General features: G+C 41.9%; 1 protein-coding gene across 3 annotated transcripts in view; it reads left to right on the plus strand.

The window, feature by feature from the left end:
- The first annotated feature begins 1,284 nt into the window (after positions 1-1,284).
- Positions 1,285-17,161, plus strand: part of LOC131227548 (probable RNA methyltransferase At5g51130) — a 51,733-nt gene continuing 35,856 nt past the window's right edge. The window contains exons 1-3 of one of the 3 annotated variants that reach the window (XM_058223350.1): positions 1,337-1,467; positions 1,556-1,650; positions 1,812-1,926. In XM_058223350.1, the coding sequence (XP_058079333.1) occupies positions 1,848-1,926 (79 nt within the window). In that variant the 5' untranslated portion in view covers positions 1,337-1,467; positions 1,556-1,650; positions 1,812-1,847. Of the gene's footprint in view, positions 1,468-1,555; positions 1,651-1,811; positions 1,927-17,161 lie in introns of all 3 variants that reach the window. The other 2 variants (XM_058223347.1, XM_058223349.1) reach the window with 2 other exon arrangements.

Here is a 17,161-nt window from a genome sequence, read left to right on the forward strand (position 1 = left end):
CATACTGTTCCCATTGTGAAATCTACGACAAATGGGCCACTATAGAGAATATTTTTATGAAATTAAAGAAAATGTAAACGACTATAGCCATCGGACCATGTCAGAAAGTGGGGTGGTGAAACCAAGGATTCTAGTTGCCATGGTGGATGGTCCTGGTAGGGGTTCTCTGTGCCCACCGTGATGTATGTATTATATCCAAGGTGTACATCCTTTAAGCGATGAGCTCAAAAGAAGATAAATTGAAGGCACAAGTGAACTAAGGAAACAGTAGGGATTGTACGCTTACCATTAAAAACTTCTTAGAGGTCACAACTTTTTAGATCAAGCTGATATTTTTTTTTTCCCTCCATCCAGGTCTGCAATACCTTGTCAACAAGTTGGATGGCAAATAAACACCACGGCCTTACGAAGGTTTCAACAGTGGGTTTCATCGTCACCCATTGATTGGTATGATGTGGTCCACTTGAGTCACTGATTCTTATAGTGTGGTCTACTTGAGCTTTTGATCTGACTCTTTTTGGCCTCAACACCTAAAATGATCTGTCAAAATGAATGGTCGGTGTGAGTAAAATGCATACATCATGGTGGGCCTCACAAAGACCATGTCTCTATGTGAGTCTTGGTGAGGGGAGCCGATTAGGTGTGGCCCCGGTCTGACCGAAGATTGTGCAACCCTTACTGTGGAGCCCACTTTGATGCATGTATTCTATCCAAACCATGCATCCATTTAGCGGGATCATTTTTGGGCATGAGACCAAAAATGAAATAGATCCAAATCTCTAGTGGATCATACCAAAAGAAACAGTGGTGATTGAATGACCCACATTAAAAACTTCTTATAGGCGCCACCTAATCCACTCCATGGGTATGTAAGCCAACCATAGGTCTTGTGTGTTGGGCCTCATCAAGCTCATTCATCATATGCAAATCATCGGGATGTTTGAAAAAAATACAATAGTCAGGCTTGATCCAAAACTCAGGCGTTCCACACCCCATGAAGTGTTTAGACTTTTAAATTGTTCCTAATTGTCGACCGAATCTTAGTCTCTTATCGGGTTGATTTTTAAGATTTACTTTAAATGACGTCACCCCATGAACGGACAGGATGTCACACATACAACATAATGCCCCAAACAGCTTGGGCGTTGTCTGCGGCACGTAAAACATGTGTCGTAGACGATTCCGATCCACTTCAAGTCGGCATTTGGCGGGTATAAAAATGCCGTGAAACCCTTTGTCTTCTGTACTATGAAATACCTCTCTCTCTCTCTCTCTCTCTCTCTCTCTCTCTCTCTCTCTCTCTCTCTCTCTTATTCACTCTTTTGCCGCTTTAACAGTAAGAAGCCTCAAATGGCGGAAGAAGAGAAGGAGAAGGAGAAGAATCTGAAGAATAATCAGAATGCAAGGAAAAGAAAAAGGAAAGACGTCTTCATCTATGGAAATTACAAAAGCTACTATGGCTACCGTGTAATAACTCTACCCTCTCTCTCTCTCTCTCTCTCTCTCTCTCTCTCTCTCTCCTCTTACCTTCTCTTTTCATTTTCGAGGAAATCAGATTCAAGATTTCAGCCTTCCTGTAGAGGGAGTCGGCTTGGGTGGGTTCTGAGTCGACTCGAGCAAGTGAAACTTGGAAATCGTTTCAATTTCCGAGTCGTACTCCGAGATTCTCTTTTTATTAACTACTGCAGCTTTGGAGTGTTTTCGTTTTGGGAATTTAGTGCTTTTTTGTAACATTATTTATGTTTTTTTTCCTGTTTCTGTAATTGTTTTTAAATTTAAATTTTATTGATTTATTTATTTGTCATATTCAGATTGGGCATGACAAGAGCGAAGATCCACGACTCGCTATGTTAAACAAGGAATGGTTTGAAGACAAAGATTGCTTGGATATCGGCTGCAATCAAGGCCTTATTACCATCGCCATTGGTAATTTTTATGTCATTTTTGAGTTTTTTTCCCGCCCAAATTGATACAATGTCTTTGTTAGATATGAGGTATGTGTGTGCACCATTCCAGACTTCAAAATGACACATTGATCAGTCCTAATTGTCCGATTAATGGTCATAAAATGGATGGCTGTAAAGAAAATGGTTGAGAGTCCAAATTCAACCTGTGAGATCAGAGCATTGGGATTGTCCAGTCAGCGCGGAGTTGGGCCGCAGTCCATGGATAATTGGGGCCCACGGTTTGGACACTCTGGATTGATGTACATATATGCCATGTGTACTGTGGATGAGCTGGCACAATTAATTCGGTGTGGTAAATGCGTGATAAAGTCTTGCTCCAAGTTTTTTGTTGTTGCAAAAAACTTTGTCAGAAGACATTTCTTTCTATTCTAGTTTTTTGTTCGGATGGGTAGTTTGAAGATTAAAATTTAGAGTGATATAAAGTTTTGTGCTACTTTGTGAGTATTACTGATGATAACTTTGAAATTGAGAATGAAATCCCATAATCACATTAATGGTGATGATGATGAGCCTTTCTCCTAGCAATTTGGGGTTGGTTTTTAAATGGCAGATTGGCATAAGTTCTACCATGTGACATCAACCTTCCTCTTTTAATCTGTCTCTCAGAACCCGTGATGGCAAAGACTGACGCTGATACCACTCACATGCTAACATAGTCCCATTTGGCATTAACCCCCAATCCAACTATTACATGCAGTCCCCAAATGGTGAGCGAGCCAAGTAGGTCATGTTCCTCATGGATGGTCAGTTGGTAGGGGCACGAAGCACAATCATGTGGTAAACCGCTAGGTAAACCACCAAGTGAGAATCATAATTGCTTGGCAAGCATGAAGAATGGGCATGGGAGAAAAATGTCATTCGCCAAAATAAAAATTAAAATTCCTCACTAGGGAGTAGGGAACTGCTCACATTAAAGAAACTACTTTAGACGCACATCTAAGAGGAATTTTATGATCTTCCTCACAAGAATATGCATATTTATCCAGACCATTGATCTGTTGGGCCTCGCTATGAATGGACCATGCCAGAGAAATCTCCATGATAAGAAAATCATTACCGGTTGCAAATGCTCTGCTTTGATGGTCAGGGGGTTAGGCATGGTGCCCATGCCCAAATGGATTTGTCCGATGGTCCTCAGTGACCTATCATTAATGTCACTAATGCAATTAAGGATTCACATGCCCAACACAGATGGACTGAAAACACTCATGATTTTATAATGGACGCAAATACTGCTGTCCAAGCTAAAATTCATAGAGGCCACAAGGGCGGAGCTTTGGCCAAAATTTCCTATTACAAGCATAATCACAAGGATATAAATGGCTAGCAATGCCTTCAAGTCGGAGAGGTCTGATAGACATCATGTATGTCCGGGTGTCAGATCCTTCTTAGGGGCCCTGAAACCGGACTCCCTTTGAGGTTCCCAAAGATTCCTCTAGGGGCTCTCAGTAAAAAATCAAACCTCCTCTAGAGAAGGTTCAAGAGGATAAAAAATTCCTCTGTGGCCTTTGCCTTGCCTCTCTTCTAAGAAGGGGGATCTCTGTATTTATAGTCCAACATCACCTAATGGTGGGTCGTCGGTCCATGCATCACTTTCCGTGTTTCTCTCATTAGTTCTCCACCACTTGAATTTTTCGAACTTCTCTTGCTGGATCGTCAGTTCATAAATGCGCTGCTGGACCGATGTCTGAGCCATAAATGGCCGCCAATATCCCTGTACAGTCAAATCCTATGAATCAGCCTTTTCCTAGTGACTAGAGTCTGGGAGTGCCCCTTCAGTCGTAAAAAAAAATCCATCAATTGTTATAGGTCCTTGACAATGCATCCTACCAGCCCAGGCACTGTTGTATTATTCATTCAGTTCCAAGTGATGCTACCTTGCCATACTTAATGGCCAGCCTCGACTTCAGTCTTTATCAAATAGTGTTGTGGTCTGTCTTGGGAAGGTTGGTGGCCCCGTGTGACCCAAATCCACTCGACTGAGGCTGGCCACTCGCAGGTGGAGGCTCCTGCATCTCTTGTTTTGGTCACTTTTTTGGCACTTTATAACATTCAGTCATATTTTCTAGGATTATTTATTTATTTATTTTTTAAGATTTGATGAAATGGAAGGGTTAAATTTAACAAGTATGATTTCTGTCGCAATTATATGGTGCCCTTTTTCTTTAGATCAGTCACAACTGACACTTTAATCTCTACAATCAATCTATTTTATAAGAACATTTTTCTGTTGGTCTCATGTGATTTTTAAAATCTCTAAGGCTCCACGAAAATTCGGAGGGGAGATCTTCAGGTTCAATTTGAATGTTAGCGAGATCTCCTCTACTTAGGCTTGTGTCGTTGGAGTTGGGGTTGAAAGTTAATGATTTGGCTTTTTTATTCATAAGAATTAAGGGCCCGTTTGGCCACCTGCATTAGGTGGGATTAAAGTGGATGGAATTGAAAAAGTAGCAATTAATGCATGTGTAAGGTATTGTCTCTGGATTGGGTGTATCCCATGCTTTTTAATGCCATGTTTGGAAGATATGGGAGTAACTTTTATCCTGCGGGATTGGAGTAAAGTCATGTTTGGGAAAGATACCATGGGATTGCAAAAGTCATTTTGCAAATACCCTCGGGATTGCTAAACTCATGTTTGGAAGTGGACTCGGGATTGCAAAAGTTAACATCCCATTTCTCCCTATACATGTTTGCAAATAAACTCGGGATTGGATGGGATTGTACACGACCCACGCTTATTGTTCGTATGTGGTATACTATCGCCTCACCTCGACAATTACTTTATATTAACACCCAATGCATGTGGGATAATTGAAGAAAAATTGTGTCCCATCACATGATAGATCATGGATTGCAGACATACTTAACTTGGACACAAACATATAACATAAGAGAGACTACTGCTGTCCAATTTAAAAGTTGCAATACATAAGTAACATAACAATGTCCATGCAGACAGTGTCAATGAAGTTCCTACAGTTTGATCACAATATACAATGCAAAAATAAGAACTATGATCGAAACGAAAAAGAAAACAAAGGTCGTCCCAACGGTCGGATTTAAGTCATCTGTGGATGTACCCTTTGAAACCGTTGTTGGCGTCCCGAATGTTATATTCAAGTTTTCCGTAGATGTACCTTGTGTAACCGTTGTTGACGTCCGACGTTGAGGTTGGGTTGAGATGTCTGAGTTCGGAGTCCGAATATTTACACAGGAATCTATGTCAGTAAGGGGAGACGTCTCCATCGTTCATCTCTGGCCTAATCTAATTGATGTATGGGACCTCAAGAAAATCCCCCATTCCTCCGTTGCATCCTCCAAATGTGTAAATAAGCGATGATTATTGCCGCGAAGTCCTTCGACCTACAGCCGTACTTCCTCCCACGAAGTATATATGCTAGGTCGACGACCAACATATACAACGTAATACTTTTCCTTCGGCATCTGTATTAACAATTAAAACATACAATATTTCTAATACAAGGATATAGGCATATATCATACCAAAGGGCATTCAATTAGTTTAAGTAAGTAGATAGTAAAAAAAAAAAAAAAATCAGTAAAATGATATAGAAAATCATACGAGTCCAAAAGGTCTAAACATCATATTCACCACAACGATAATTTAAAATATTACATGTCCACTTATGCTAATACCATATCCAAATATCCAACGTATCATTTAAGCAAATTCTAGATAAGTCCATTACTCAAACACACAGAAACTAAACTTGAAAATGCAAATTGTCTTGACCAACATAGAGAATGTAGTGTCTCAATCCTAAGATGAGTGGTGTGTGAACTTAAGGTGAATTATTTCCGTCAGATGGGCTTTTTTCAGCCAATCATAGCGATCTCGTCCTCGTAGGTTAACGAACATGGCAGCAAGCTGCTCATCCCTGGAGAGTAATTCACTGACATTGAATAGGTCGGTTTGTGTCAGTCATTCTACCTCTTCTAAGACACTTAACACTCTAGCCATTCAATTGGCTTCCTTACCGTCACCCATGCGAATGCCAAATTCACGCATTGCATTGGCAACATTATCTATAGATGTACCGAGTACCTCATAGGGACGAACGGGTCGCATCTTTTTCTTAGAAGAGCTACCGCTACGAGTAGTCTCAGAAGATAAAGGTGGGGTTGGACTATTGTGAAATGATCAGTTAGTAGTAAAATGGTGACTGTCAGTTGAGTAGCGTAAATACGGTCCGGAATCACCCAAATTATTCGAAGATAGATCAACATTATCATTCATCATGTCATTAGTGTCCGACTAAGCCTCGTTTAAATCCTGTTGTACTCAAGATGACGAGGCACCCAAATTCCTACTTCCTTTCACATATCTTCCAGTGGCTTGATTATCCTTGACGATGACAGCTAAATCATCCAAGCGATTTATCATCTTGCTCCGCAGTCGATTTGCACGTGGATGAGACTACGGAAAAAATGGATTAAGGATCAGGAAACAAATGACTATTATATAATATCATAATATGTAGAATTCAAATAATGCAATGTGTGGTGACTGAGATGTTACCCTTAGCCATCCTTTCCAAACATCGTCTGGGGCCGTCATAACCATTTGCTCGCAGTCCCATCCAAACCCGCTTACAGAAAGCATTTCTTTCACATCACTGTATTCACGCTTGTGATACCTCATCCGATCTTAGACATTCGTCCATGTGACACTCAAATTTGTGTGTTTTGTAATTTCAGTTGCTGCAACTTCATACGTTGACTTTTTGAACCCATTATCAGACTTACGACCAAGTGCAATTTGCTCACGTAAAGTAGAGAATAACACTTCATCCATTTCAGACGTCCATTTCACTTTCGCTGCTCTACTTAAAGGCTCAACTAAGGACTTTTGAGTCCTACTCAATGGTGAGCAACGAGTTGGTCTAGGTGAATCTCTAGCAGGGGATGGTGAAGGTGTCTTCTGAGGAGATCTCCACGACTCAGCCATCTCACCTATGAAAATAAGATATAGTTAATATTGTCATTACTAACTATGGCAAAATACTTAGCAATTAGAACATTGCGCCGTGAAAATGTGCATGCGGATGTTATACATTCCAGAAAAACCACAAAAAGTTCATATTCTAACAAAGGAGATTCTAAAGCTATACTACATATTCTTATCATTAACCGTTATTAATAACATTTTGAAAAGGTCTTATAAATTCCTACTGGTGGTTTGGGAGTCCGCCTACATCCGATCGGCAATTTCGTCGCGCACGGTAATCCATGCATCTTTTTGCTGCTGGGTTACTTGAACCAACCATTGTCTCTCATCGTTCAATGAAACCTCATTCGGCGTCGGGTTAGTTTCTAAATCTCCTTCAGATATCCCAGCAGCAGGAAGGCTTTCAGTAGACTCGTCCTCCAAACGTATGAAATTATGTAACACAAAGCACGCCACTACAATTTTAACTTGCGTTTTGTACGAATACGGAACAACCGTCTTCAATATAGGAAAACGAGCTTTTACAACACCAAAACAGTGTTTAATTGCATTCCGGAGTTGTGCGTGACGATAGTTAAATAACTCTTTGTTCGCAGGAGCTTTTCCGGTTCGATACTCTTGTAGATGATAACAAGCACCATGATAAGGAGCCATAAAACCCGGCGAATGTGCATATCTAGCGTCAACAACATAATATTTTCCTACAATTATCATTGGATGAACGTGCTTAGGTGCAGGCTTAGAAGTAAAATTTACACAGAGATAGTTATTGGTTTTCATTCGTGAATGTTACCGTGTGGGACCATTGACGGATCATCTATACGGGTGAGGGCATTATGAAGAACCCTAGCATTTGAAGCCGAACCTTCCCAACCAGCCAGAACATATAAAATTTGCATTTTAAATGAGCAAGCCGCGAGTACATTTTGGGATAGAAACCCTTTCCTGTTCCGGAAGCTCGTAGTGTCAAGGGCTGGTACATGGGTAAGAATGTGGGTTCCATCGATTGCACCAACGCAGTCCTAAATAGAGATTAACATTGTCATTATTAAGGTGTTAAAGTTTAAGTAGGCATTATTGTTTTGAAAATTCAAAAGTACAAGTGTTACCTGAAAGTATGTTGCCCAATTGGGATTCGAAGCTATCTCATGAGGTGTTTCTGGTCCAGCTTGGTTAACGTAATCGGGGTAGAGGGAGAGGATTGCATCAAGTACACGATGGAAGTGGCGACTCACCGTTTCACCAGAACATATGAATCAGTGTCCTAACACCCGATTACGTACACTGTCCAATAGTGTGCAGGAAGAGTATTAGTTGCTCCTCAAGGCATACATTCCTACTATCACATAAATGTGTCTTACCTCGTAACTGTTGAGCAAGGCGGAAAAAACTTCTTCGACTCATCCTAAGTTGAGTTAGACAGTCTGTGTCATTAGTACGCACAATGGAGTTGATGAATCTAGATCGTTCTTCGTTGCCTTGTCTAGATGGTTGTCTAAACATGTACGTACGAGAGTATTCACCAATTGTAGAGACACATGCTCCCGCGGCAAGAATAAATATGCATGCAGCCACTTCTACTTCATCCAAGTCATCCATTACTTGTTTATCACCTACGCCTCAAGGATAATGGTCCACCCAAATTGACTGACGGTTGGCCTTCAATGTACATGTAAAGGATTACACCATTAAATTCCATAACTTATTTATCACTTTCATGTGTGTAAAACTATCATTCAAGTGGTGTGATGGTGGAAAAAGATCACACCATTAAAATCCATCATGCAAGAACATTCATAATTATTTTAACTTCTAACATTATATTCATGACAAGGCTGGTTGGGCACAATAGGAAGAACGCTAACTCATGGTCCAATCCTCACGCTGTTTTGGGACTGTGACGGACTGTGACTCAGCAGCAACGGTGAGTTCCACGAGTTAGTCTTTTTAATTTGTATTGATGGAGGCCACGTCTGCATTCTCTGAGTGACTGACTATTAAGGGTCGTGCTCTGCGAGAGTATCAAATAACTCCCCTTGCAGCGTGTGGGCGGGTTGAGTTCGTTTTGCATGTGCCGCAACTCTCCTGCACGTTTTGAGCCACTGGGGCCTATGTGCCGAGATGGTCTGATGAGAAACTTATACTGATAGGGTGATTCTTATCATCCCTATGTTTAGATGGATCTAAAAAAGTATTGAAAAGAGCACTTTCAACGGTCCACATTCTAGCTCCACAGATCAAAGGTCATGATCATTGATTATTGCAGCGTAGATTATTAAAGCTAGCATCGAGAAGATTGGACGGTTCCAATCATTTAACTATCTCCGCACGTGAGTCCCACATGGCGAATGACACACTCAACTCAACCAGATTTTCACTTCTCACAAGTGGGGCCCACTCTTTAATATTCGAAACCATTGTCCTGTTACATCCCAACATGGATGGTCCCTGAACTAAATCTCCCACTCAGATTGGAAGATCCTAGCCATCCAATCTTAGATTTTCTTTTGATGAATGTTGACTGCTGCTGTATCTCAATTTTTAAGCTTATGTTTGTGGGCCACAGATTGAGACATTGTGGAAGGCAACAGACTAATGGTCCGGATTACAGAAACATGGGCCAAGGTTGTGAGAATTGAAAACCCACATCTACTGTTGAGAGCCTTGGAATCATGTGATTCATGTTACAGTAGGGCCCACTTGTAACAAACGCTGCTAAATCGAAAAACCACTAATGCAAAATAACTTTTGTACTAACCAAGGTTTAAAAAGGATTCTTATTAACCTAATAAGAGACGTGGCATTGCCTTTTTACAATGGTAAATAGCCTTTGTAAAAGTTTAAAAGTTGCCATTCTGTGAGAGGTCTGAGCTGATCACACACTCATGGGTTGAAAAGCAATGTGTCCATTCATTATGTGGGTGAAGCCATCAATAGCCCTTCAAAATCCATGGATGACAGATATTTGATCATTCCTCGGATTTCATGTATTCGAACACATGCTCTGTCGACTGCATATGATTATTCATATTTTACACACAAGCAATTGCATCTTTTCATAACAACGTCTAGAGGGAATGCAACGCGTGAAACTATCCATCGTCAATCTGGACTGTTCATTCATTCCACACCACAGTTGGAAGGCTAAATAGTAAAAATTCACTGTTAGGATGATTTTGCTGCTTTGGGTGTTTATCATCTTGTTATAATCCATGGACAGAACGACTCATTTCCACTCATGTAATGGACAGGTAGGTTGAAAATAGTGGCATAGAATGAATGGACGGTCCTGATCCACGATTGACTGTCCCATGTATAATATCTAACACCCTTCTTCCACTTTATTTCCAATTTTATTTTCGGTTCGACACTCTCTCTGCGTTTTAGGTTAGTTCAACGAGTTGGTTACTCACCCACCATACATGCTGGGTCCATCTACCTCAAATCCAACCCATTAAAAAGGTCATGGGGCCTACTTTTGATGGACAATCATCCAGAAGTAATGCCCACATCATGCATTTTATGACACAACTTGGATCGTTAACATAACGATTCAGAACACTCCAAATTCAAAAACTGACATTTGAAGGTCAAGATCTTCCAAGCCGTCCATTTATTTACTCTTTCTGCATTTTGGTCTAATAATTGGACCGTCTGGATTGACAAACATGCATGCAACATGCACAGTGGATAGGACACCATTTCAGAAACAACTAGAAACGCATATTCGGGTAAACACACATGGCTAAAGCATGCCCAGGAAGGTCCCACCCTGACCAAAGGGCCGGCTGCATGTATGAGATTTAATCCTTATTACGTGTCCATATACACACCCATATATGAGATTTAATCTCCAATATTTTAATAAGACACTCATGTACACACACCCTATATGATAATACAATCATAAAATAGATCCATATAGAATGAAGTGATATGGAAAAATAGTAATCACAAATATGGAAAAAAGCAATCCGATAAGGGGTGATCACAACATACTCGTAATTCTGATGACAACAAGAAGGATCTTCAAAGTGTATTCCAAACTGAAAATATAAATGAAAATATTTTCTTACGTGGTGGGAAACAGTAGGGATGGAGTATTACAAAACATATAACTGATTTTGTTCATCCATACCATCCATTTGTTGAATAATCAAGTGGATGGTTGGCCACCGTGGATTACATATGACCCTGCACGCGGTTAGGATCATTGGCAAGACATTGAAAATGGAACTTGGTTTGTGCACATTCGATTGAGTCTTCCCCAAATGAAGTCCAAACACGTGAACGCCCACTGTGGTTTACAGATACCATCTCGCCATTACCGTTGGGTGGGAGAGATACTGTGGCGGGAGGAAGGAAAGAGAAAACCATTACGAAAGACATACAACACATACCTTAGCCTGGTACAACATATACCTTAGCCTGGTATGGGCCCAAAATGCACGTTTGCCTCCATGCCCAAGGCCCCTTTATACACGTCTAACTCCTTCCATACTTGACGACAATGGAGGGAGCGAGCTGTATCGTCAACATCAACTCCCATTGACGGTATGGTTGTAAGACGTATCGAGCCGTGCGTCCTATAGGGCATCTGGAACCCGAAGGTAGCTCTGCTCCTCTCTGTCCATGAGAAGAGAGAAACAGTTCTTTTTGTATTCAGCTGTCCTACTGAATGGTTTTGAATCTCCTTCGGATATGGATGCGGATTTCCCACGAACCACTTTCGCATGAACTTCATGTGACGTGAAGTTTAGTGGGACCCACCATGATGAATATAGGAAATCCACCACGCCCAACAGGTTTGCAATATCATTTTAGGTGATGTGCTCGAAAATGATCTAAATCCAAAACTCATGTGAGCCGTGCATCAGATAAACGTGTGTAGGTAAATTCCTACCGTTGAAACCTTCCTAGGTCCACCATGTTTTTTATATACCATCTATACCATTCACAAAGTAAATTCTATACACATATTGGTGAAAACTTATAAGTTATCATGTTTCAAATCTTGTGTGGCCCCACGTATGTCTCAATGGTGGACATTCAATCATCTGTCGTGTGGCCCATAATGGTTCCATGTCATAACATATTATTCAAAAACTGATGAACGTGGTGGATTTCCCATAAACATCACAGTGGGCGCCAGCTAGCTCTCCTTCGCACGATGATCCTGCGAAAGGCTTTCACAGGAAACCCACATGAAATCGGATTGCGTACTGAGTTACTCAGTACACTCTTATCGTACTGAGTACACTCAGTTGGGCCCATTGTGAGTGTATTGTCTTATCCACTCCGTCCATCCTTTTTTTCAGATCATTTTAGTGTTTGAGACAAAAAATGAGGTATATATAAATCTCAAGTGGACCATACCATAGGAAGATATGAGAATAATGATTTCCACCGTTGAAACCTTTCTATGGCCTACAATTATGTTTATTTTTCATCAAACCTGTTCATAATATCACAAAGACATGGATTAAGTGAAAACACAAATATCAGATTGATACAAAACTTCTGTGGTCCCCAAGAAATTTTCAATGGTAGATGTTCAATTCACACTGTTTCCGGTGGTGTGGTCCATTTGAGCTTGGGAAATGTTTCAGTTTTAGGCTAACGATCTAAACTTCTTTTAAAATGTATGGACAGAGTAGATGTAATCACATACAGCACAGGGTGCCCACAGTCAAGCGTCATACCCAAGTCGCTTGATTCATGTGGATGTCACTTAGTTGGGGAAGTGGAAGCGGGTTACGTCGAATTCATGTGAGAAGATAATATCGGACGTAGATTCATGTTGGTGCGGCCCCTTGTGATTAAATAAAAAATATCCACGCCGTTCATCCATTTCCAGTTTGTTTTTTTACGGTATGATCCCAAAAAATGAGGCAAGTCACAGATCCATTGGACCACACTAGAGGATGCAGCAGTTCATTCCCGATAGTGGTCCATTCCATTTCCTACTCGACTTCTTTTTCCGGTAGATGCCCTGAAATGACCCGAACATCATTTTGGACGGCATGGATTCCACCATTATCATCATGGTAGGACCCACGGAGCCGGGCCTTTTCACTCACCACCGTAGGATGCAAACCACCCATGCCTTTGGATGAATAATTGCAGGACTCTCTCAATCCATGAAGGATTGCCAAATCCTTCCCCTTGACCCGCGGTATGGGCGGGAGACTGATGCAGGACATGGAAAATTAAATATGATATGCAAGATTTCAGGCTTAGATCACACCAATTCAGAAACAATCACGCAAATTCCACATCTCACATGAAAATCCAAACATTCAATTAAAGGGGAATCTATGCGGGTCCAAGTCGACACAGGCTAGGACTGGACCAATAAAAATTAGAAACCAAACGATGTCAAAGGGAAATAAAATCAACTACTCATGCATAAAAAAATCAGTCTCTAATTCAAGGGATTCCCTAATTTCAATTCAAGGAACCTTAAGGTGATAGAAAGGGGCAAATCAATTAGGGATCATGTAATCTAGGGTTATGATTCATGAAAAACGGCTATGAGAGGATAAAAGAAGATAAAAACCTGAGCCAAAAGATGATCCCGCGTGTGGACAGCAACAATGGCCCAGACGGACGTGCGCGTGATCCCGACCGCACGTGTGTGGGGCCCACTATTCAGAAAAAGGCCACCTTGACCCTGGTCGGCCAGGGATGGACTCCAAAACCTCCAAATTTCAGCTCGATCCGATGTACGGTTTGTGCGTAGTGCTCCGCCGAAGTTTTAACTCGCCTGCGGGCCGAAATCTGGAAACCTGCTTCAATGAAGAAATCTAATGCAACAAAAGGACAAATTCGAAGTACGGATGGTGGGGGAAGATGGAAAAAAAAGATGGTGGAAGATGGGGGTGAATGGGGATCGATGTGGCTTCGCACCACGGTAGTTAGCCCTTCGAAAAGGGAGGGCTTCGCACCCACTTTTGAATTCTTCCACAACTCACGAAGAGAGCAGAAAAATAAAGCAGGAATTTTTTATTAACTTCAATGAATGAAAAGAACTACAAGGGGTGCCTATTTATAGGGAGAACCCTATACCCAAAAACTCGCACCATGTGCGACACCTATTACTTGGCGATGAAGTAAACTAAAATAAAAACCAAACAAGGAAATCTAAAGCGTTCACGATGTTCTAAATAATAACAATAAGCAAAACCTAAAATATAAAACCAATCCGACGAGTGGGCCACGATCATGAGATCCCATGGTGGGCTTTTCTTGACTATCGGGCCACTTTTCTGAACCAAAACTTGACTTCTAGCTAGGAGGCCCTCCCTGGACGTCGTCATCGAGCCAGATCGATGGTGGGGTCCTCCTTCTACGTACGTACGTGCGTAGGGGGGGCGGCGTGAGTGCGCGTGTGCGCGTGATGTCCCCATCAATTCTCCCCGGCTGCAAAGATTTCGCCACTGGCGAAATAAAACTCCTGAACCGCTTCAGGATGTCAGGATCAAGTCTCTGAAGCTCCTCCTCAGTGCTGTCTGAAGCTGGGCGTGACTTCCATTTAACCACGTACTTCTGAAACCCGCCGTCCGACGTTGAAACTATCTGATGGTCCTGGATATCCTCTATTTCCTTTTTGGGTGTGTGAAGGTTAGGTATGGGAGATAGAGGCTGGGAAAATGAGTCGGGAATGATAGGTATGAGAGGTAGAGGCGGGGAAGATGGGTCGGGATGGGTAAGTATGGGAGGTAGAGGCTGGGAACATGGGTTGGGACGGGTAGGTATGGGACGTAGAGGCTGAAAAAATGGGTTGGGAAGGATAGATATGGGAGGTAGAGGCTGGGAAAATGGGTTGGGACGGGTAGGTATGGGATGTAGAGGCTGGAAAAATGGGTCGAGAAGGGTAGGTATGGGAGGTAGAGGCTGAGAAAAAAAGTTAGGAAAAGTAGATATGGGAGGTAGAGGTTGGGAAAATGGGTTGGGAAGGGGCCATGGTTCAAGGGATAAATATGAGGAATCAGGATGGGTGGGCGAAGGGCCGGACAAAGTATCAGTGGTTCTCTGAAAAGTAACTAAATCCTCCACATCGGATGTGAAACTAATTCCCATGAAAGGTGAAAGATCTATCTCATACACATTGAGACCGTTTCGTTTTATAGTTTTGACGGGTCCAGCGCTACACGCGTGTAACTTACGAACGGCCCTCGAAGGATACCGCTCGGGCCTGATGCAGACCATCACAGAGTCCCCAATATTGAATCCTTTGAAACATTTATGCTGGTCTGTATAAAATGTGCAATGTTCATTATTAGTCATGATCTTCTGCCTGATTTCTTGATGCCATGAATGAATGTGATGCGCAAAAGACTCTGCAGACTCTGACGGCCTATGGGACAGTGACATAGGGACAAGATCAATAAGTTTCCTAGGTTTATAATCAGTAACGACTTCACAAGGACTTAGACCTGTGGACCTATCGACAAACTTATTCAACGTGAACTCGGTTGTAGGTATTACGATGTCCCATATTCTGGTGTGCTCTATATCCTTCCTAGGGGACTCATCCGGTAGATCATCAGGAAAGATATCACGTAACTCATCCATTACCGGAATGGCCTCAGTGGGTAACTCTACACTAGCCGCCGGTGCACTCTCTCCAGCCACAAGGCCACACATGTTGTACCCCTCAAAATAGTGGTCTTTATATCTCTCATGGGGTGGGTGTCTGGGTGTACACCCATAATTGATTCCTTGACCAACTCCATTCATTGGTGTATCCTCCAGGCCACCTGCTTGAGATTGGACATCTACCCCAATGGTGGGGTTTGTCCTAGCGATGGTCTTTAGTCGGGTAATGCGTACATCAAGCTGTTCACAGCATTGGTCCATTTCCAAGCGCTTAATCATAGACTCCAACGTCTGAGATATCTTGTTTAGTGACTCTTGCAATTGTTCCATGTTTAGTGTAGGGTGCAAACCGAAACCGCGACCCGTACGTGTGGGCATACACTGACTTGCTCAACCTAAGGACCTGCTATGACAACTATATGCGTCTAAAAACTAAATGACCCTACGAAACTCTATATGAAGGAGACTACACACTGTTACTAAAATTCAGCTATATATGATGGACTGAATGCATGAAGGACTCAAACAAACTAAACCCTAAATATGTGGTGAATTCCCCTATAAGAACCCTAGGCTTTGATACCAAATTTGATGCAGGACATGGAAAATTAAATATGATATGCAAGATTTCAGGCTTAGATCACACCAATTCAGAAACAATCACGCAAATTCCACATCTCACATGAAAATCCAAACATTCAATTAAAGGGGAATCTATGCGGGTCCAAGTCGACACAGGCTAGGACTGGACCAATAAAAATTAGAAACCAAACGATGTCAAAGGGAAATAAAATCAACTACTCATGCATAAAAAAATCAGTCTCTAATCCAAGGGATTCCCTAATTTCAATTCAAGGAACCTTAAGGTGATAGAAAGGGGCAAATCAATTAGGGATCATGTAATCTAGGGTTATGATTCATGAAAAACGGCTATGAGAGGATAAAAGAGGATAAAAACCTGAGCCAAAAGATGATCCCGCGTGTGGACAGCAACAATGGCCAAAACGGACGTGCGCGTGATCCCGACCGCACGTGTGTGGGGCCCACTATTCAGAAAAAGGCCACCTTGACCCTGGTCGGCCAGGGATGGACTCCGAAACCTCCAAATTTCAGATCGATCCGATGTACGGTTTGTGCGTGGTGCTCCGCCGAAGTTTCAGCTCGCCTGCGGGCCGAAATCTGGAAACCTGCTTCAATGAAGAAATCTAATGCAACAAAAGGACAAATTCGAAGTACGGATGGTGGGGGAAGATGGAAAAAAAAGATGGTGGAAGATGGGGGTGAATGGGGATCGATGTGGCTTCGCACCACGGTAGTTAGCCCTTCGAAAAGGGAGGGCTTCGCACCCACTTTTGAATTCTTTCACAACTCACGAAGAGAGCAGAAAAATAAAGCAGGAATTTTTTATTAACTTCAATGAATGAAAAGAACTACAAGGGGTACCTATTTATAGGGAGAACCCTATACCCAAAAACTCGCACCATGTGCGACACCTATTACTTGGCGATGAAGTAAACTAAAATAAAAACCAAACGAGGAAATCTAAAGCGTTCATGATGTTCTAAATAACAACAATAAGCAAAACCTAAAATATAAAACCAATCCGACGAGTGGGCCACGATCA

This window comes from Magnolia sinica, chromosome 15, assembly GCF_029962835.1.
Source record: "Magnolia sinica isolate HGM2019 chromosome 15, MsV1, whole genome shotgun sequence".
Lineage (NCBI taxonomy): Eukaryota > Viridiplantae > Streptophyta > Magnoliopsida > Magnoliales > Magnoliaceae > Magnolia > Magnolia sinica.